This window comes from Lethenteron reissneri, chromosome 22 (assembly GCF_015708825.2).
Source record: "Lethenteron reissneri isolate LAM-NWPU_2019-01 chromosome 22, ASM1570882v1, whole genome shotgun sequence".
Classification (NCBI taxonomy): Eukaryota; Metazoa; Chordata; class Hyperoartia; order Petromyzontiformes; family Petromyzontidae; genus Lethenteron; species Lethenteron reissneri.
Window position 1 is genome coordinate 14,470,871 of NC_083800.1, and position 22,727 is coordinate 14,493,597.

General features: G+C 50.0%; 1 protein-coding gene across 4 annotated transcripts in view; it reads right to left on the reverse strand.

Moving 5' to 3' along the window:
- Positions 1-21,748, reverse strand: part of LOC133345673 (histone-lysine N-methyltransferase NSD2-like) — a 37,505-nt gene extending 15,757 nt beyond the window's left edge. Inside the window, exons 1-11 of one of the 4 annotated variants that reach the window (XM_061556636.1) lie at positions 20,967-21,748; positions 18,848-20,369; positions 14,699-14,843; positions 12,919-13,097; positions 9,268-10,443; positions 7,160-7,292; positions 5,998-6,107; positions 3,714-3,822; positions 2,466-2,602; positions 2,079-2,213; positions 535-628 (exon numbers count right to left, since the gene is read on the reverse strand). In XM_061556636.1, coding sequence (XP_061412620.1) covers positions 535-628; positions 2,079-2,213; positions 2,466-2,602; positions 3,714-3,822; positions 5,998-6,107; positions 7,160-7,292; positions 9,268-10,443; positions 12,919-13,097; positions 14,699-14,843; positions 18,848-20,317 — 3,688 coding nt within the window. In that variant the 5' untranslated portion in view covers positions 20,318-20,369; positions 20,967-21,748. Of the gene's footprint in view, positions 1-504; positions 629-2,078; positions 2,214-2,465; positions 2,603-3,713; positions 3,823-5,997; positions 6,108-7,159; positions 7,293-9,267; positions 10,444-12,918; positions 13,098-14,698; positions 14,844-18,847; positions 20,370-20,598; positions 20,736-20,966 lie in introns of those variants that run through there. The other 3 variants (XM_061556633.1, XM_061556634.1, XM_061556635.1) reach the window with 3 other exon arrangements.
- Between the last annotated feature and the right edge of the window lie 979 nt (positions 21,749-22,727).

Here is a 22,727-nt window from a genome sequence, read left to right on the forward strand (position 1 = left end):
ACCCCCACAACCAGAGTAGAGAGCGTGGCAGCTTTATTTACAGGGACCAGTTTAGGGATCATTTCAGGTATGGTGGTTACCATAACCGTGGTAGCGAGATGCTAACTGCCTCGCCTGGTATACAGGAGGTTGTGAGTTCGATCCCAACTCTGATGCATGGATATATGGAGTTTGCATGTTCTCCCCGTGGCCGCATAGATTTTCTCCGGGTCCTCCGGTTTTTCCTTCCACATTTAGAAACATGCGTGTGGAGTATTTGGCTGCTGCGAAACATTTCCACATGACAAGCCACTTCTCGTTGGGCTATCTTTGTGGCCAGGTCACTTCTCAAACAGAGCTACATAGTTCAGCGGGCCTTACCTGGTAAAATAGAAATAATTAATAGTTTTTAGTTTATAACCGGTCCCTCGATAAAGTATAATCAGAAACATAAGTCTAAAGCAGGGAGAGGTAACTCATGGAGAAGAGCTAGGAGTGATGGCCACAGGGAAGAGAAGGCCTCACCTGACTTGCATTCGCTGCACATGAACTTGCCGGAGGGCATTGTGTCAAGTTCCAAGCAGGATAGGTGGAAGGCACTGCAGCATTGGCCCTCGCAGAGTATCAGCTCCCCCGTCTTCTCACAGATCTGGAGACACGATGACATGAGAGAACATTTGCAGCAGCAGAGGGGAAATCTGAACGACCCACGGTGGATATGCCGCTGGTACAGATACAGAATACTGTGATATATTTGGAGACAAACGATGGCACGGTGGGTTAGTGAACCTTGCTACAAGCCTCTATGATACCCATCCATGTCTAGAGTGATATCTGAACTGGTACTTCACCAACCCTCAATGATGAGGGGGGGGGGGTAAAGTATGGTTAAGAGACCCACACCAGTGAACTGACAAGGTTCTGCATTTAAAATATATACCAATTATTGTGCGCCCCCCTCCCCAAAATACAAAAGTCTATTTTTATACTTTTTGCATTGTGTACAGTCTGGAAGCTGCCCACATGCCAAATTTCAAGTTTGTTGCATGTTGGGAAGTATGCTCAACATTTCGAACAGACACACATATTCACAAATTTCCCTTTTATATATATACCCAATGGTGCCATGTAGATGCTAAAAAGTGATGGGTCAAACACAGATCCCTGCAGAACACCACAGAGAACCGGTCTAATTGGTGACTTGCAGCCATCCTTCGTGACAAAGTACCTACGTTTCTTTAAGTAAGAGTGGAACCAGAACAAAGCTATGGCAGAGATCCCCATTGAAACTTCCAGTCACTCAAGGAGAACCCTGTGATCAATGGAGTCAAATGCCTAGCTTAGATCTAGCAGAATGAGGAGACTGACAAAGCCTTTTCATGCTAACAAAAGATTATCATTGATCTCCCTTACCTGAGCAGTCTCGGTGCTATGCTCTGAACACCGATTGAAAGCGGTCAATTAGATCATTTGAAGCCAGGTGCTGATGTAAACGAATGACCACAGCTCGCTCCAGAAATTCAGACAAATACGAAAGGTTAGATAGAGTGAAACATTTTCGGTAGTTCAGGATCAAGACCCAGCTTTTTTAAAGTGAGGCGACTGCAGCCATCTTAAAATTTTCAGGAACTGTGCCGGTTTTGAGGGACCAGTCTTCTGACCGAGGGTGAATGGCCTCAGTATAACTGAATGGTACCGTAACAGCCGCTGACATCTAAATCATGAGAAATGTAACCTCTAGAGCATTGGTTCCCAATCCGTGGTCCGCAAGGAAATGGGAAGTGGCCATGGAACCATTGGAGATACAACCATTTAGAATTGTTAACTTTATCAAATGTTATTGGATCACAGTGGTCCACTAAAAATGACGAAGGTTGCTAGTGACAGTCCGCGGTTCAGATACGTTGGGAACCGCTGCTGTGGAGAAGTCACACAAATATAAAATATCACCAGTAAGTGGCCCAATAGCAGCCTCCATCACAGATCAAGCACTACCTGCATAACCCGCCGTGATGATGCAGGCAGCCCAGACATCCACTAAGAGCATCATGCTGAAGTCCGAGCCCCCTGTCACTTGGCTCCTGACCCGGCCGGCTCACCTGGCACACGCTCTCCTTCTTGGTGGAGCCCCCGGCCCCGCGCTCGGAGCGCTTGTGAGAAGACACCGTGGCCAGGGACAGATCGGCGCTCTCCTCGTCCTCCGCAGGTCCCTCCACCTGGCCCTCCTCTGACACCTGACCAACCACGACCATTGTAGTTAAACACTCACACATGTACGTACCCACCTGTGTGCATGTGTGCGAGCGTGGGTATGTGTGTCCACGAGCGTTAGTGTAGTGTTTACTGCACTTCGCTAGGGACCCAGTCCACTTATGGCCAACATCAGTGACAACTATCTGAACAGGTCCTGCGTGAGCTTGTGTACGTATGTACATGTGGGCGAGCGAGCGACGCACACACACGCTTCTGTGTGCTCGAAACTTCACCTCCGACTCCTGAGCAGAGCCAGTATCACCAGACGCCGCCTTCTCTTTCAGCGGCACAGGGCATGATGAGGCCTCGGGCGCCGACGCGCGGTTACGTTTCTTCAGAGGCTTGCACGCATCAGCCAGCTGGCTCACCTCTGAGGGGACACAGAGGGTCCAAGCATCAACACAGCACACATGGAGACACAAACTCAACACTGCACACACATACACAAGACACAAGCACATGTGAGAGAGCTCAGTGACTCACAACACAACGAAAAGGACAAGTACACAAAGCACGTGACACTGCACATTACACACTGCATACATTATACACAGCAACGCGTGCAACATTCTAGAGGGTTATCACAATAGAGGAGAGTCTGCATTTCAATGCATGTTGGGTCGAGGAGGGCAGTGCGACGGGATAGCATGGCGCACGAGTGTGGAGCAGCTCTCCAGCAGATCGAGCCCTGTGGCCTCAGCCTGGCCGGCAGAACCGGCTAGGCCCTGCTCCCGGCGCCAGATTCAGCAATGATAAAATAACTTCACCCCACTCTGCCGGGGGACGTACGTATGCATGTTGAATTTCTTTCACACCATACATAGCCAACCACGCTAATCAGGACATGGGACCATATTGTTGCATGAAGCTTTGTGATTTCATGTTTTGGTCTCCAATGCCAATCTTGGATCAGGCAATGACAATGCACTGAACTGCCCCGAAGAATGGAAGAGCACCATGTGCTGCCTGTGTACGAGGCGGTAGTTGGGGATCATCCCATGGGCTGGATTCTGCTGTGATCCCAGTGGAATTACAAACCTGCTTCTCAATTCCAGAAGAAAGTTTCTGGTGAAAACAGTGAGAAAACCCAAGCACAAAGGAGGCTCACATGGACATGTGGAAAACAGATGGTTCAGAAGAGCAAAAATAAATGGCCAATGCCCTTCTTCACTGCAGAGTGCCAGATGTAATATTTAGCCTTGTGAGATAGAGGGATATTGTCCAGCATGAAAGGGGGGGGGTTATTGGCAGGCTACAGATGTGAACACATCCCACCTTTTATGCGTAGTATCAAAGTTCAGCCGTGAATTTGGATCAGAGTGGGCGAGGGGCACAGTGGTTCACTGGGCAGCCAGGCAAGCTGGGTGGGTGGTGTTAGCTGGGCTAAGGGGCCAGGTGCGGCTGGCTGGCTGGCTGGCTGGCTAGGGGGTTGGTGGGGTGAGGTTTGTCGTGCTGGCCGCTCCTCCCCGTGCTGTAGTCACCTGAGGGCCCGGTTGGCGGTGCCGGCGTGGAGTAGCTCTCGGGGGACGTGGTGTCTTCCGTGCCGGCCGACCTGCTCTTGTCAATGTGTGATGAGGGGTGGTACACGTCCTGACACGCACACATACAGCAACAGTCGCTCGTGTGCATTTAAAGCTGATTTTGCTTCACATTAGACATGTACTCTTCTATTGAAATGCAGAGAAAAGTTGCAGAGTACTATAATAATGATGAATTATCATTGCTCAGTCCCTCCAGAAAAACGCGATTATGCGATCGCAAGATTCCACGCAAAATCAGCCAAAGTCCGCATATTTATGCGGGGGGCGCGTTTTTTCAAATACGCCGCACTTTCGCCGCATAAATTGCAGATTTCCGCGCGCAAAATATGCGGGCTTGCATGATTTCATAATCCCCGCATTTTCGTTGCAAAAAGTCACATATATCTTAGCAGAAAGTTGAAAAATATTGCGTTTACTTCACACAAGCGCAGCCATTTCCCCTGTTGCCATGGGAACGTTATGAAGTGTTAGAGGCTACGTAGTTAGTTTTATTCAGGAGTTTATGCAACTTTACAGTTGAAAGATTGCACTTTTTTGTTAGTAGTATGTAAATTTACATTACTGTAAGACTGTACTGTTACTGTATTGCTTACGTTACTGTGCACTGAAAACACTTATTTTAACAGAAGATATCTGTTTTGTATAGCTACCTCTGTAAAACAGGAAGCACACATTTTATTTTTTAATATTTTATTTATTCATTTTTACAGAAGTTGTAGCATATTCATTTTGTAAAGCTACAGAACTTGTTCGACTCAATGTTTTGTAAGTTTGAGCCATCTGTTTGTTAAGGTCTGAAATAAAACAAGATGAGAACTTAAATATTCCCAGCACTTTCTGTGATGTAGTATGCTTGCTTATCATATGAAGTAATAAGAAATGACTCTTTACATTAAAGTAGTAGCCTAGTGAATAGGGTGTTGGGGGAATCACTTTTTTTTCTCTTTTTCATCAAACCGCAGTTTTTGCAAGTTCCCGCAATTTTTGCAAGTTCCCGCAATTTAATCGCATAAAATTGCATAAATATCCCGCATATTCCATCACATTTTTTAAGAAAACGTGCCACATAATCAACGATTTTTGCCCGCAACAATCACCAAAAAACTCCGCGTTTTTCTGGAGGGACTGATTGCTATATTAAAATGCACAGTGCATTGTTACTAGTGGAAATGAACACAAGTCACTTAAAATGTCACTGCAATAACTGTAATGTTGTGCAATCTTTACAAATTGTCATGAATGTTGCACAATTTCATTAGTTCTAATTACTGCAGTTGTGCAATTATTTGATGTAAATTAACATGCGGAGATCCGTCACCATCATCAGCCATGATTCATCGGTTCCGCAGCATGGATGGATATATGTACACTAAAACTTCGCCCATTGTCGATTTGACCATTTGCACCAAATTTATTGAGGTACAGTTCGTGGATCGCGCCCTTGTGGCTCGACAATTTGCGGTTAATGGCGAGATTCCCGCATGCATCGTAAATGAGTACTGCACTCTACCCAAACTACTCGCGATGATGCTGCCATACACAGGCCATCACCATCATCATCATTCATAGTAAGTAAAAGTATTTTTAGTTTGTTCTTTTTCAAACTGCATATTAACTGCACTGTCATTAACCTTGCCTTCATTTTCAAGTTTACTTTCACATGTAGTGTGAGTATTTGTTTTTTTATTCTATACATTTACTGTACAAGTTATAATTAACACTATAGGAAATATTAATAATATTTTACATTAAATATACTTCCTGTTTCAGGTTTGGGTATATGTAAGGGAACATAAAACAAAAGGAGAGGATGTTATATTACGAACCGTGAACCAAACCCGATGTTTTCCACGTGATTGAGTTTGTGGATTTGCTGATTGCGGCTATTTTTAAGAACATAACCCCAGCAACAATCAAGGTTTTGGTGTCTTCATTATAACAAAATACCCACGCACAGGGGAGTTATTTCATTCTTTTTGAACCCTGAAAATGTGTTTGGCTGTGTGATGTGGTGGAGGGTTTTTAACGGCTCAGATTTGGTCAGATCAAAATTCAACTGCCAACGATAAACAGGCAGTAAAGCGGTATAGAGCTGCCGACGGTTGCGGATGTTTCCATGAGGCTGGTGTCAGCGTGTGGTCACGGGAAACAGCAGCACAGGGTGGCACCACGGCCAGCCAATGGGTTTCTCGGCACGAGTTTAAATCAGCCGACTCCACTGCACCTTGAGGTCCTTCTTAGACTTCTTCCTGGGAGACTCCTCAGCAAAATCTCCAGTCGACTCAAGTAACTTCTTGGTGGGTCGCCTTTGACGCTTCGCGCTGTCGCCCGAGTCTGTGGCACAAGGTAAATGTTCTAAACGAGCCCTGCGGGAAATTGCTAAGGTTGTCAATGCAAACATTCTCCAATGGGTGGCGACACCGACGGTCAAAAAGACACGGACACAAAGGTTCCTTTTGTAAGGGGTATTAGGAAGGGGTAGACCTGCACTGGGATCATGTGGCACTGCAAGGGATGCCCTCAATACATGGGGCACAACTCGATTCAACCTCACGTAATTTGCTAAGAAAAGCACAGAGATGAATTAACAGTTTTACAAGGGAAACCTGGAAACCACATGGATTACAGATGCTCACCTGTAAAGCGGCATTTTGAAAGAAGAGCTAGTGGAACACAGATCACCATCGCACTTTCCAACCCACTGGGCTGAGAATCTGGCCACGAGGTGCATGGTGGCCTTTGACACGTGACCTGCCATCGGTGATCACGAGAGCGTCATCCCTCATTTTGGTGCATTTCCTATTGGTACTCCCACTCTATTACAAGTGCTAAATAAACATTACAAGGGAACTCACCAAACAATCCAGTGCAAGACCCTCATTACAAAGAGTATTCTGATGCAATGGAATATTGGGCATAAATTACAATCTTTAAATGTCTTTATTTACACAGGGGCATCTCTCATCATTTAATCGCAGATAAGGTTTAAACTCGGGATTGTAACTGGTCAACAAACCCTCCATCACAGCGGGGAGGTCATCGTAGAGATGAGCACGCCAGCTGCAGGACGCAAGCCGTCAAGCCCAAGCCATGGAGCCGCCGCTCGGCAATCGAGACGCCAATTCCAATGCTCCCAGCGACATGAACCCCAGGATCCCATAAAACACTGGAGGTAAAGGATTTCAGCTTCTGGTTAAATCAGCCATCAATGAGAGGAAATTAAGTCTGTCATCAAGGTAGGACCTGCTGTGCATTGGTTCTGGGAGTGAAATGAAGCTGCTCTCTCACTTCCAACTGCATCGGGGCATTGCGAGTAGCACTGGACACAAAGGCCCCCTGCTGTTCTGCTGTCGGGGCTGGATGGGGCATGATCGGAGGGGGGGTACCTTCGTCCCCAATGGTGGTGGGCTTTGTGGGCGGCCGGTAGCGGTACTTCTGGCGCTCGCTCAGCGTGTCCCACTGCGCACGCAGGATCAGCTCCACTTCCTCTTCACTCGCGTCCGCGTGGTCACGCATAATCTACACCCACGGCAAGCACGACAGAGTGACCCTCGCTGTGTCAACACCATCGTTAATGCTGCCACACAAAATTAACACAACTGATGGGGCATTTAGTTATCGCGTCTCCACCATCCTTTGACAAGCTGCACGCTCGCACTTGTGTGCGGTGTTACACAAATCATGTAAGATTCAGGTCCGAGAGGAAATGAAAGATGATCACAGTTGGTGGATTTTACTTCTGTTCGCAGTTCCTCAGCACAGCTGAAATAATCTCTCCAGACCACCTTGCCGCTGTCACCAGTGATACCTCAATGCCTTCTCTTCCTGAGAAAGTAACTGGTCATGCATGTAACTGGTTTCGCGCAAACCATTTTGGACCCACGTGCTTAACTTTCAACAATTAAACTTCAACCCCAATGTTTGGAAAGCCAAACGGAGTTCACAAGTCACACACATACACCTCACGCAAAAGATCCTTCTTCGATCTTCTGTAATGATTATGGGCCAATAATCCTAAACCGCAACCACCGCACAAACCAGGGCAAATGCGGTTACTTGATGCACAAATAGAAAGTTAAAACCTCTCCTGTGTACAACTGTGGCCACCCAAAACAGACCATGGAACACATAAGGACCTAATGCCCAATTCACAAATATCAAGGGGGCATCAAAGTAACACTCTGAAATTCCTTCCACAATTATCTGTCTCAATCACCTTAATGGAAAATGTGTTGTTGCTAGACTTTATTAGCCATACAAAGGAGACTGATCATGCTGGGATATCCACTCAAGCATTCACACACAAATTAGAATAAAATTAGAAATTATCAATGTCACAGTGGAATACTGCTCTTAAGTCTAAGTGGCAAATTAACTCTGAAATACAAAACAAAAGCAGCATCATCATCCATCAGTGATTTCATTCAACTTAACCTGGCAATGATATCTCAATTGCTTTGTAATCGTATAAAAATGCGGGGAATGGGGCGCATTGCCTCTGTCAAAAGCAGATGGACCAGACCAGAGTTTAAAGAAGAATGTTTAAGTTTCTCCTTAAACAGAATCTGTGGTGCAGAGCCAGCGTTCTCAGCCAAACAAGAATCTGAGTGGCACAGGTCTGCCTCCTACCTCATCCCATTGCCACACAACTGACCAATAACACTGACCACATCTCATTTACGATTATGACCCATATTAGTTTTCAAATACCATAATTGACACAATTCTGAATATGATTAAATAGAGAAAATTAGGACAACACAAACACGTTGTGCCTATAAAAAGCAGTCTTTTTAGAGTCAGTGGCACCTGCACTGATGATCTTAAGGAGTTACAACGTAGTTCCCTGCACACACGTAGCCTCTGCTCTGTGGAGAAGATGACACGGAAATGTTCATGTCTCCAGCAACAGAAGTGCCCTCGGGGTCACGTGACCTTTGCTCGATGCTCCCCAATTGAATTACAGCTGAAATCAAGGAAACTTATTTCGTTGTGAGAAAAAAACATTGAGGAAAAAGAACAAAAGAGAAAAGCAATCAACCTACACAATGTAATATCCACACCAGTCAGGTTATAGACAAGAGACAGCCAAGCAAATATATAATGTGTTTTTGGCACACCAAGATTGCTCAGTTTGTTTTTATACAGGACCCCACTTTCCACAATGTGAGATAATATGCAAGTCAACACGTTGTTGATATGCAGAAAATGTGCAAATTAAACAATTCCTTACAAAGCCTTCACGTCCGCTTCGTGGTAAGAAAATGTATGGCATTGCCAATATTTAATGAGGTCCTACAATGGGAATTAATCAAGGAGTGCGGGCATGGTGAAGCGACCTACAGCTGTCCACACACCCCGTGTGAAAAGCGCTGACCATAGAAGACAAAGCTCACCATCTGACACAGTACACCAACCCCCGTGATCCTGCGACCCCCGTGACCTGTGCCTTGCCCGATGCAAGCGCCGGGTGCGGTTCCGTCTGTGCTCTCACCTGTGGTCGGTGCTTCTGGCAGAAGTAGTTGTAGCGCGCCAGGGCCATCTCACTCCGCTTGCTGCCCTGGGGGGGAGGGTTGCTTTTCTTCTTCTTGCTCACGGCCGGGTCAGGGGCAGGAGCAGCTGATGAAGCCTCCCCCGTGACCACGCACGCAGCGGAGGCTCCGGTGGCGTCCATGCGTGCGGCTGCCTGCGCCCCATCTCCCTGCTTGGAGCCCTCAGGATGTGCGGCCAACCGCCCTGCGCTCGTCTTTCTGTCCCTCTTGCGAAGCGCCCTTTTGGGCACAGAAGCGCCAGCAGCGCTCTTAACCGAAGCGGGGGCTCTCACGCGCCTCTGTCTCTTCTTGCCGTTACTCATGGCTGCTCCGCCGGCTGCGCTCGACACAATGCCCTCAGTGGCAGCTTCTGTACCTGTACAGCCAGAGCTTACAGGGGCACTACTGGTACCGGGCTGCTTACAGGAACTACCCGCAGCCGACTGACGATTTCTAGATGTCGAGGTGCTTTTGCTGGCCGTCCCTGCAGAAGGACGTGACCTTTGGCGACCAGTAGTCGGCTGTACGACCAACTGCTTGCTGCCTTGGGCTATGATGGTGTCCACAGCAGCAGGTGGCGGCACTTTGGCTGCATCTATTTGGAGCTGTTGCTGCTGCTGACGGAGAGAGGCAGTGGGGCGTGAGGCATCACTGGCTCCCTGGCGCTTCCTGATGCGGGGTCGCGATGCTCCTCCACGTTTGCTCCCTGACTCCGAGTGGTTGTTGGCGGTGTTCGGGAAAAGCTGCTGACTGTTGACCAGCTGCTGAATGTTGGAGATGGACGAGGGGAACATGTGGCTGCTGAAGAAGTTTGGTAACGTTGGTCCAGTGCCGGACCCGGGCGAGTCGCTTGAGCGCGGCGACTGCCGGCCATTTCTCTCTGCTGCGTGGCCACTCTGCCCTCCCTTTTGCTCGGTATTTGCGCGTGCCTGGAGGTCCGGCTTGCCGCAGTTGGCGGGCGGAGTTGGGCTGCTGGTGGGCGCAGTGGCACGTGGGGAGCCCGAGGCCCCGGCACCATCACACGTTGGGCGGCTGTAGGCATCGTGCCGCTCATCGCATGACAGTGGTTGGGCCTTCGCCACCTCCGCCATCCCCTCCTCCCACTGCGCACGCACCTTGGCCGAGAAGTGCTTCGAGAGCTGCGGAAAGGCAAGGGAGCATCACGTGGGGCTTGGCAGTCATGAATAGCACCAGCGGAGCATACGTTAAAGTGGCATCTGTTATGACTGCATCACGTTAGCACATAGACACATGGCTCAGGACCCCCAACAAACACCACAATCAAAGTAAGTGCATTCCTTGCACGTTAATCTGACCATCGGCATGCAATACTGGTAAAAATCAGTATTGGTCACGTAATATTACCTTGGCCATTAATATACTCACTATGGTGTTCTGTGCAATGTTTGTATGATTAGCTACGTTCGTTGAGCTACCATTTTTGGCCAGGTCGCTTCTGAAAAATAAACTACTAGCTCAGTGGACTTTACCTGGTAAGATAAAACAATTGCTTAGTTTGATTTGTATATATAAAGTTTTTGTTCTACCTTCTCTATATTTTGCACTCCTTTTGTGTTTTTGTATTGTCTGTTGTTGCAACGTTCTGATCTGCCCCTACTGGACATCTGTGAAAAAGAGGTTTATAGGCCATCGTATTCCGCCAGTATACATATCCTGATTCTTGATTCTGTATCTGCTCTTGGTGGCCATCCTAGACAGTATGCAAATAGAAGACCTGTGCTGGGCATGATGGCACACACCAAGAACCCAACACTGGAGGCAAGCTGGTGAATACCATAGAGAATGTCATGAAAAACTTTTGAGTGTTATCGCCTTTTTGTATTGGTTTTCACTGCGTTTCCTCCGAGATAAATTATTCTATTAAAATACACAAAAAAGCATAAATTTGCATTGATTTTATCATATGTGCAGGTGCTAGGTGGATTGTTTGAACCATGAGAGATGGCACAGGCTTAGGAAGACCTTTGTCCAACAGCGAATGAATCACGGCTGTAAACGATTAATAACATACCCTTCCGCGCCTCACAATGCGATGACCTGAAATGGCGCATGACGTGTCATGAGATGTCATGCATAATGACATCTAGGCATGTGACATCATCACCGTGGCCGAAAAGGCTTACATATATTTAATCGGCTAGTTTTTGGGATCCCTTTCATTACGATGGCATGCTATCAGGTAAATTGCTTATAGCAAGACAACTCTACACTAATATTTAATTTATATTTTATCATCTGTACAAAAGTTATTGTGACCCCTCACTACAGGTCTGAGCTTATGCATCAATGCTGTTGACCTTTGCTGAAAAGTGTAAAAATTCTATTTAATGTTACTCATTTTACTATGCTTGATATTAGAATGCTAACCCGTACATACTCACATATTAATGGAAGTTATGGATTTAGTTTGTTTAGTTTATCAACATCCTTAATAATGAAGACTAAACAGACAAAAACAAGGAAATGTAGCTTAAATTATATTCAAAACAGCCATGACTGCAATGTTTTCAAAGTCTGCAAATATTACCTTCAGGTTCAGTTAATCTACTCTTATGCTAAGTATTTTCCAGCAATTCCATCTCATAGACGTGTTTTATAACCTGCTATGGAATTGGCATTAGGCCAAACCGTTAGACATCTACGTTTGGATGTCGTGTGTGCATGCCCACACAATGTTATGACTGCATTAGGTTTGCACACACATGCCAGATATAGTTGTAGCTTATATTGCTTTGTACATGCGCAGCCCTTGGGCTCTCCGTGCAGGAATGCAGGTAACAACGCCCACCCGTGCAGACCTAATAAGCACATCCGTAAATAAATGATCAGAAGTAGTTATTGGAGAACACCGCCACCTCAGAACTTACAGAATAACTTACAACCAAGACAACATTATACTTCACACTCATCACAACTGCACACACACCTGCAACTCACCTCTCCCACTAATTGTGTTAACCCGTCCCTGTTAACACAATTACTGCCAATTCAGGATTATAATATTGAATGCGAAAACCTGTGTCAAGGTAACAATTACTGCTGTATTAGCAAACTCTGATTATCAATTTTCTCCAGGAAAGTAAATAAATATTTCCTCTAAATCAGGGCTGTTCAAACTCTTCCAACCAGAGACCCCTTTAATGTGACCGAAAGATTTGCAACCCAAAGAATAAAATACAATTTGGGGTTTCTAGACCCTCTAAATGCACCTGCATTTAGAGAGTCCAGAGTCCATCTCATTACAATTGGACCCCTGAGGATGGTGACCCACATCTTGAGAAATGCTGCACAACACAACGAGGCCAGTTAGAAAAAATAAACCATGATATCGTCTCTTCTCAACACCATCCCGGCATATTTCTCACTTCACCCACCAATCACGATGCAAGCAGTGCTTTCGAGCATTAGTAGTTGTGTATGTAGGTAGAACTTCTTTTGCACCACGCGTAGTCAACCGTGCCAATCGAAGGTGCAGGGAAGGACAACAAATTTAAACACTAAACAAATGAGTTTTCAATCTAAATTTGTGGGTGGCACCCACCAACCACTTGGGGGATTGTGGGAAGAACACCAGGCCCCTTTGCGGTGCTCACCTTGGGGCCACTTGCTTCATTGACAGCAGAGCCGCCCCACGGCGCGTCACCCTGCAGCTGCTCGAACTGGTGTTGCCCCTCAAACGGCACGGTGCTCTTGTCGGCCACCCAGGTGCGCTGCACCACACCGCCGCCCAGCAGCACGATGTGGTAGTGGCGCACCGTCGATTTGGCGTATTCTGCAGCAACAGGACGCACCGAGGACAGATGGGCAAGAAGCACCTCCGTGGCGCCCTCCGAGTGGCTCCTATCATCACGAGCAGAGGCTCCCCCCTACTTCTGTGGCTTCCTTCCAACTCTGAAGATCACACCGAGTTTGGTTGCACAGTTCGAGGGCGACACATGCCACAGCCGCAATGACACTTGCAGAGACGCACACAGCCAACGCAGCTCCACTGCAGGCTTGATCAAGTTCTTCATGCGTAAATACTCAACATCTCACCAAGACAAGACCCCTCTTTGAGGTATAGCAGAGATAAAATAAAATCTCCAATTAATTTATTGTAGTTTAATAATAATTTTATTCTTAAATAATAAGTTGCTATCTTGATTTGAAGCTTTCGTGACTGCAGGAATCCATACTCTTTGGTTCTTTCAGTAAAGTCACGTAGGTATAACATCATGCTTTCCCACCTGATGACGGACGCTTGTGTTGCGCCCGAAACGTCGTTATCTATTTCATTTTATACCTATGTGACTTTACCGAAAGAACCAAAGAGTATAATCAGTTGCTGTTTGTGGTGTTGTTTTTACTATTTTTTTTAGTTGACATCTTTTGTCTTTGCAAACATTTCAGGCCGTATTTTTACTTCCCTTCTTGTGCTCACCCAGGACTCTCTTGAAAGTATCTCAATGTCTCAGATCACAGGGTTGTATTTTGAAATACATGGTAGATATTCGGAGTAACATAAAAAACACAAGCAAACTTAGGTTCCATGCAGCAAGAGGGAAAAGGTCCATAAAGCCATCTAAAGCGCAGAATGCCAGGCCACAACAAACATCTCCATCTGCTCACTTTCACGCACACACACTCACTCCCAGCGCAACGCGACTCGACTCATTACATTTCGCTCCGCTGAATAAAATAGTTCCGGCGATTCAGTTTGCAAGTGCGAGTTCACTTTTTAAGTCGATGTAAAAAATATATTATGGAAGCTGGTTCGTGAGGATGTTCGTAAGTCAGGTGTTGTATGTCGAGGACTGCCTGTACACAGTTCACCACCAAACACAGCCACCACATCTCTGTAGTGGTGTCGGTTCTCACCTAGTTACTCACCGATGCACTCTAGTCACTCTCTGACCAGCAGTCCATCACCTCCTTATCACTCTCATACTGCTACTGCTGCGATGGTTACGGTTCCTGAGAACTTCCTCCACACGTTGAAGACTTGGTCGACAAAACTGACTTTTGTCGAATCCATACAGAGTTCAATAGCCACACTGCAGGTCACCTTACTTCTATTTCTGCTTATTCACTCGCACTGCTTGACTTTTAAAATTCCGTCCCAGTTTTTTTCCCCCAAGCTCTTGTAACAACCTTTCTCAATCAAAAAAACACGTTGCACTCCTATGACAACTTCAATAGTGATCGTTGTTGGTGGCAATTTGACATTTTGAACCTTTGGGCCTAGGCTCAGCAATTGTGTAAAATAAAATACTCATGTACTGAGGTTCACATAGACTGAGGCAAGGCCTCAGGCGAGTAGCCACAGGCATGCCCCGAGAGCCACGGCCGGGCCGAGCTGCAGAGTACACTGCAGGGAGAGAGAGATAGGGGTACCTTTCACGCGAGTGTGGCTGCCGACGTTTGGGTCAGAGGTCACCACGCAGGGCCACCAGGGGTGACCCGCCACCTTGCTCCACACGAGATCCCCTGGAATGTGGCGCATGGGGGCCCGGCACTGTTTGCCACGGCCTACCACACCCTGCACACAGCAGCGCAGGCAGTCACAGACACACGCTCCAATCATCCATCAGCAGTATAGAGCACTGTACAAGGGAAGACTCTCATAACACAACGAACATTAAACGGCATTCAATATATACAGAAACTCTACTTCAGGATACATTTAACCCAGCAGTGTCTGTTTAAATGTCACATCGTACATTTTGCCCTTTCTCAGAATACGTGGTTACCCAGTGGCATGATTTAGAGAGGTTGCACACTCCTGCAGGATGCACAGTTTGCATTGTTTAAAGAAATGCTCATTGATCCAGATGACCACCATTTGGATTCAATTAATGTATTCACATTAGTGATGAAGCAAAGTGTGTTATTTATGTTTTAATTACCCTCAGTTCACCAGAGCAGCACAATTTCAGCGTTTCACAAGTTCATTTCCCAGTCTCCTCTGATAACACAGCTGCTACATGACTCTGCAAGTCGATGGGCAAGAGAATGGGAGACATCTTGGCAGAGTAAAGCCTTCACCCAAGCATGCGCACTGTGGGTGGAGTAAGGATTAGCGATGCTGTAACGCCCACTAGAGGTTGCAGAACAACAGAAGCCTGACAAACGGCACGCTGTGCAGGCATACAAGTCTACACCCTTACAAAAGCGCAGACTCATTGGGGTTCAAATGGCTTACTCACAGCACTGTTAATCAAGCAAGAAACGCATGTATAATCAACTTGGGTGGCAAACTACACACCTTTGGGCAAATGACTGGGAAGTTTGGAATAGAACGTGGCATTACAGGCAATCATGAGGAGGTTGCAATGGGTGGGACAGTGGGACACGTGTACAGGATGAAAGAGTGCAGGTTACAGAGACCGGCAGTTGAATGGAACCCAGGCGTTAGTGACCAAGGCCCAAGGACAGTCACAATGAGACTTTAAGAGCAGACATTGAGGGTCGGGTCTCAACTGTGCAACTGCTATGAATCTAGCAGAGTTGACAGCAAAGGCAAGAGCCGTCACATCCTAAACCTGAATTGATATTTGTAATCAATGTCAATGTCCTGCAGGGGACACCACATCGCAATAGCCACGATTAAATGATAAGACTCTGCAGGAATGGCTCACATGGATTTTTAGAGGGTGGCATGAGGTACATGCTCATACAAATTACATTACGCGTTCGCTTCTGGTCTTTGATAGGCGGTGACACACCACGCACGCCTCGCATAACACGTGCGGTGCTGCACACACCAGGGGATGTGGCTGTCCTCTGCTGCTGGGGATCGTGAAGCACAGGAACCGTTCATCATTTGACTTATTTTCACATTTTCCTGGGCGAGTTAAGGTGACCTAGCCAAGATTTTAGACTCGCGTAAAAGCAGTTTTTTCACAGACAGTGATGGCAACTGCATTGGTCCCATCAATTACCAAAGCATAAATCCCCCATGAGACCAGTTGCACTGCCAGAAGAGGCCACAAAAACAGAGACGTCTCTACTGGAAGAGGTAGCATAGTCACATGGTTACCCAGATGCCTCATTTAATGAATAACCAAGGTGAAACATAACGACATCTGTCACGGCGCACAGTCGGGGACTCCAACATCCAGACTGACAGCACATGGGGCTCATGGGGGATGCAAGGAGTGAACAGGCGAGAAGGACAGGAGGGGGGGCCCAGCAGGGAGAGGAGATGGGGCAAGGGAGAGAGCACAAACAGGAGATCAGGGTGAACAATTGGTCAACCCAGAACCCATACAGGTCAAGGTCTGTGACCTCCACACAGGTGCGTAGCAGTCAGGGGACAAGGGATTCTGTAACCCAGTCGAAGCCCTGGGAGGAGTGCAACAGCAGCATGCAGGCCTGCAACAGAGTGAGGCTTCGGACAGCGGGCATGCAGCATGCGCCCTTGACACTCACGTTGGAGGTGCAAGCATCACGGCAACACCATTGACTCGCTACAGGTAAACGTCACGTACATGTATTCATGTATTGGTTCAAAATCATGAGGGTGGCGGTGGGGCTGGGCAACACATAGAGAATCCCACAAGATTTAAGACGACCAATCCTGTGCGCTTGTCACCAAGTTTGCAAAGTGGTGCAGCAGAAAGGAGAACATTGAAACTAGATTCCACAGGTCCATGAGGGTCGTGCAGTCAGATGGCCAGAACACAGTACGATATAGACAAGCTTTCAAGAGACTGAGTTACTCATCCAAGGACCTCCAGAAGTATGAGGGGCTAAGGGTGCCATGGAAGATGTTAAGCGTTGGCTGGATGTAGGATATGGATAGAAATGTATAACAGAACCAACAGACAAAGCCACAAGGGTATGAAATTAGGCTTGCTTAGTTGACTGGATGGGTGCATTAATAGCCCAGTCAAGGGAGTGCATCTCCTCAATTTTTGACATGGTTCGTGATATTTTAAATGCACACAATGCAGTCATTTTGGGCACTTCCAGTGAGGTATGGCAACCCTGCTACTCGGTGTATTTTGATTTCTAAACTTGTAGAGCTCAGTCATTGCCACCTCTCCAGGTGACAATGGGAGGAACTTCATGTCCTGTAATTTTCCTTTTCGTATTTTCTGCCAAGTAGATATTTTAGCGGAAAATGGTTAATGACCAGACCAAAAGCACTTCAGTCAATCTTAATTATATACTTGGGCTGAGCACTTTAAACATTATTATACAGTGCCAAATAGCAGTTACATTTCCACACAGACACCCAACTACAAATAGCGTTACGCTTTTAAATCATTACAGAAGGCTGATAAGAAACACTCAGCGGTGTCAGTGAAAGGTTGAATGTATCTCTCATGGGAAGAGATCAACCTTGGTGGAGACAACATTAAAGGTGTCCTGTTTATGCAGCCCCGAGCAACGGCAAGGATAATGAAAGTTGTCCTGACAAAGCCAGCATGCACGAGATGAGAAACGCACTGTCACTATTGGACTCTTCGGGGTCAGCAACAAAGCCTGAGGCTCACAGAGTCATGCTCAAGTCCCTAATTGGCGCACACTTAAATCACAACTGCAAGGCGCAGCGCTGCACACAGGGTACCGGAAGAAGCCTGGAGTTGAGCAGCGCACGCGTGCAGGCGGGGCTTCCACGGACACAGCACCGCCCCCCAACGCTGCCAACAGTGCAGCTGCTGCTTATGCCCTCGGCCCACTCTATCCCAGAGCACTAATCCCCACATCCATCACGGCGCGCACACAGCACTGTGCCGAGTGGGCCCAGGCCAGAGGAAGACTCATAAAGTTGAATTGGCCACAACAGCATCACCAGCCTCGTGCACGCACGGGGGAGGCCCGAGAGCCATAGAGCCACACACGCAGCCTGCTTTAAGACAAACATGGTCCCGGCAGGCGACAGCGAGCAAGGCGGGTGCGGTGTCCTCGCCTCGTGAGACGCGTTCCCTGTCCGTGCGGTGGTACTCATCACGTGGGCACAGCACCGTCACCAGCCACACAGCAACCATTGCACTCAAACCTGACCGGCTCGTGCTCTCACAGACCAGGACTACACACACCAACGGTGAAGGATAAACAAAACGTTAAATGGGTGTCTGGATGAAGTGCCGTTATCGTTTGGGTATGAGGTATGGCAAGTGTGAGGATGCAGTCGACTAGATTGAGCGGTAGGAAGATGGTTGATCAGCTCCAACCCCTAGTCGTCTCCCCCTCACCCCATTGCCTCGCGCCCCCTTTTTAATGTTTGCTTGCTACACTGTACACTTCTGATGTCAGTGCCACCCACCTCCACGTGTACCCTTGTGCCCTGAAGCTGACAACACTGGAGTTTTCAAACAGAAGTTAAACTGCTCCATTTGCACATTGATTTATTTATTTCAGAATTTAGGAAGTAAATGTTTGTCCTGGTCTTGAGTGCATATTTGAATAAAACAGAATGTCGTTTTTGTCACATGTTATGGTTCACCTGCTCAGAGTAAACAGCGCTGCATCAACTTAAACTCCAGATGTTAACCCAGTGACTCTGGCTCCACAGCTGCTGGTCGCTGTGCTCACCTTGCGCTTGGGCCCGGGACGTGCTCTGGACCTGGGCCGCAGCGAGGACTCTGGCTGGGGCGAGGACTCGACCTGCAAAGAAGGCCCAGGAGTAGTTGAGGGCCCGGACTGCAACGTAGGAGGCGAATGCAGCGAAGACGCAGGCTCCAGCGAGGGCTCCGATTGGATCCCCGGTTCAGACTGCAGTGAGGCTCCGGGATGATTCGAGGTGTCAGAATTAATCACGGGCATGGGTTGAAGCGTAGAAACGCACTGTCTTGTGGGTCCAGAATGGAGTGAGGGCACAAGATGGGATGTGGGAGCGGCTCGTAACGAAGACCCGGATTGGATCGTGGGCTCAGGCTGATGCGAGGGCCCGGTGTGGAGCGAGGGCCCTGGGTGGTGAATGGACCCTGCGTGGTGGACAGGCCCTGCGTGGTGGACAGGCCCCGGGTGGAGCGTAGGCTCGGGATGGCCAATGCGAGGGAGTGGGAGCATGGATTCGGTTTGGAAGAAGGGCATCGGTGGAGATGTGGAAGCAGACTGGAGTGAAGGCCCGGGCGGAAGTGTGGATCCAGCCTGGAGCGTGAACAAGGACTGTAGTGAGGATCTGGGTTGACTGAAGGGTGCATGCTGGAAGAAGGGCGTGTGGTGGAGTGAGGGGCCGGGTTGGAGTAAGTGTCCAGGCTGGCCATGGGGCGTGGGCTGGACCAGGCCTCTGTGCTGGAGTGGATTCCCAGATTGGCCCGAGGGCCCGTGCCTCGGCTCGACCGCCCACGGGTCGAGGCTAAAGAGGCCACAGCGCGCCGCGTCGGGCTCCGCGGAGCCGCAGTGGCCCCACACGCGCTCCGCCAGGCTGGTGAGGGCGGCGGACGCGCGGCCCTCGGGGCCCAGCGACCCCGGCGCCGCGAAGGCGCGAGGGGGTTCACGGGGCTCGTGGCGCTCGGCCACGCGGGCAAGGAGGCTGCGCTCGGCCGGCTCGGACGCAGTCTCCTCTGCCCGATGCAGGAGGCTGAGCTCCCGCAGGGCGCGTTGCGCCTGACGCGGATCCAGCTCGGGCAGCAGATCTCCCGCCGCGTCCTCCTCCTCCTCGTCCCCCTCGGCCCCCTGCTGCCCCGCGTTGCACAGCGCCGCCTCAAACTGCGCCTTGCCGTTCAGGTAGGTCTTGGTGATGCGGAGGCGGATCTCAGGGGACGTGGACTTCTGGGGCACGGGCGGGCAGGCTTCGCCATCCTCCTCCTCCTCCCGCACATCCCCATCCTCCGCGTGCTGCTGCCGATGCTGCTGTAGCTCCCGCGCCTCGTCCAGGCCGGTGCAGAATCCGGGCGGGAGGAACGCCGAGTCGTGAGCGGGGCCCGCGTAGTCGCTGTGCCCGTTCCTGGGCGCGGGGCCCCCCCAGCCCTGGTCCCCCCCGCAGAGCGCAGGAGCCGCGGGGAGCAGGGAGCGAACGAGCAGCGGCGGCAGCGCGCGGTTCAGCGAGGAGCCCTCCATGCAGTGGCGGCGGCCTCCGGCTCCTGCTGCTGCTGCGGCTCGGCGCTCACATCTGTGGGGCCGACACGAGGAGGGGGGAGAGACGGCGAAGGGAGACGCGGGGTGAGACGCGGGCCCGCGCAGCCTTTGTTCGTCACTGGCGGCGCGGAGCACAATGGCCGGGCCCCGGGCTCGGGGTGGAAGCCGCGCGGGGCAAGGGCGGCCATCGCCTCACTCACCCTCACGACTGCCACTCACCACCGCCACCGCCACGACAGTCACCGCTCACCGCCCTCACTCACCATCACCGCTCACCATCGTCACTCAACGGTAGCGCCGTCAAACACCACCACCCCCAGCACTCACCATCACCCAGCGGGGCCGGGACCCACTTGGGGGGGGGGGGGGGCACAGCCCGCTCCTCACACTCGTTCAGTCCCCCCGCCCCTCAACCCCGCCCCCTTCTAGCCCCGCCCCCCATCTAGCCCCGCCCCGAAAAAAGCCCCGCCCCCTCCCCCAGAGGCGCCTCGCAACATGGCGGCGGGGGCCGGGGCCGAGGGGCGGGGCCGAGGGGCGGGGCTCTCGCTCCCCGCTCCCACTAACGGACGCGGCGGGGCCCCTCCCCTCGCACCCCGCCACCATCGCTGCAATGTGCAGTGAGGCGCGGTACCGAGCACAGAGGGGCGCGGGAGTGCTGCTGATGCCGCCGCCGCCGCTGCTGCCGCCAGCTCCTTCGGCCGCTGCCGCCACCGCCGCTCGCCTCGGAGCGAGGAGGAGCAGGAGGAGGAGGAGGCGCGGGAGCGCGGCCCAGGCTCCCCCGCGCGGCGTGCCAGGCCCCGCCCCCTCGCCGTGACGTCACGCCTGCCCTCCTCGCCGCTCGCGAGCCAGCGCCCCGGGGCGGCCCGGGACCCCGCGCAGGGGCTGCGGGGACGGCGGGGGGCAGGGTCAGGGTCGGGGTCGCGGGAGGTCGCGGCCACGGACCCGAGAAATGCGTTTCCCGCGCTCCCAGCGAAGCTCCTCCCGCTCGCTCGGTCAGAGGTCAGAGGTCGGGGGCTGCGGGGAACTCGCGGCCAATGGGAGAGAGCCCGCGAGAGCGCGGGACCAGGGGAATCGATTACCGCGTCTCTGTGGAGGAATCGCGCGCGAGAATCGATCAACTGACCATTCAGAGTGCATGCGAAGTTTTGTGCACTCGCGCTGTGAGCGGTGGTGCACAAGCAGATACTACAAAGGACGTGTTCCTCAAGCGCACTGCCACAACATGCACGCGGTCGGCGACGTGAGCGCTGTCACCTTTTCCACTGAAGACATTTCTCAGCCTTGCTCAATCAAAACTGCATGAGCGTGAAGCCACCCTTCCTGACACCCCCACGCACCCCGAGACTTCCACAACCTCCACCACGACTCAAACTCACCACGTGCCTGGGGGGTGAGCCGTGGCCTCAGCAGAAAGAGGCGGGGCCTCAACAGAAAGGGGAGGGGCCTCAACAGAAAGGGGCGGGGCCTCAGCAGAAAGGGGCGGGGCCTCAGCAGAAAGAGGCGGGACCTCACCAGAAAGGGGCGGGGCTTCAACAGAAAGAGGCGGGGCCTCAACAGAAAGGGGAGGGCCTACGGAAGGGGCGGGGCTGAAAGGGAAAGGCGCAGAGTCGAAAGGGGGCAGGGCCCCCAATCAGGAAGTGTTGGGGCCCCAGAACGCAGTTTGCCTTTAATGTGAATAAAGGCCAACTAGGATTGCATTCAAGTTCAACACAATGCCACCAGATATCGGGACAAATAAATTTCTGCCAACCCGAACATGTGCCAATTCCCAGGAGGCATAGCCCTAGACGAGCCCGTCATCATAGCGGACATGCAAAGTTTTACATTATATGTACATGTTCTTCCATAAGTTTAGACAAAGCGAGAAAACCCACAAATGAGATGAGAAAAAATACTATTATTCATAAGAAATTAATCTAATCGCTGGGGATGGTTCATTGAGCTGAGGTTGGCTTGCAAGTTCCCAAGCAACATTCAAATAAACATGACTTAATTCTAGACTTGTCCAATTAAACGTGTGAATTGCAACCGTGGTCAACTGAGCAACACTGGAAGCAAAGGTACTGCATTGGGGTCTGCATTGCTGGGCTATTCAAGGAGCTTTCAAATGCATTCTTGTTGCTTGTGACACAGGTACCCTGATTAGGTGGATGAGGTCACTTGTCATGGCAAGGGTAAATTCAAGAAGCCTGAAATTGTAAACGAATAACAGCTCTCCGTTTAATAACAACACTGTGTGATACTAAAGTAAAGATAAGTAACGCACATCGCCTTTACATGTCACAATTTAATTTATGTCAGGTGGTGAGGGGTTTAACGAAATAAATTTGCACAGATCATTACGTGACCTCACCCAAAAGTCTACTGTGAATTATATTGGCTGCGGAAACAT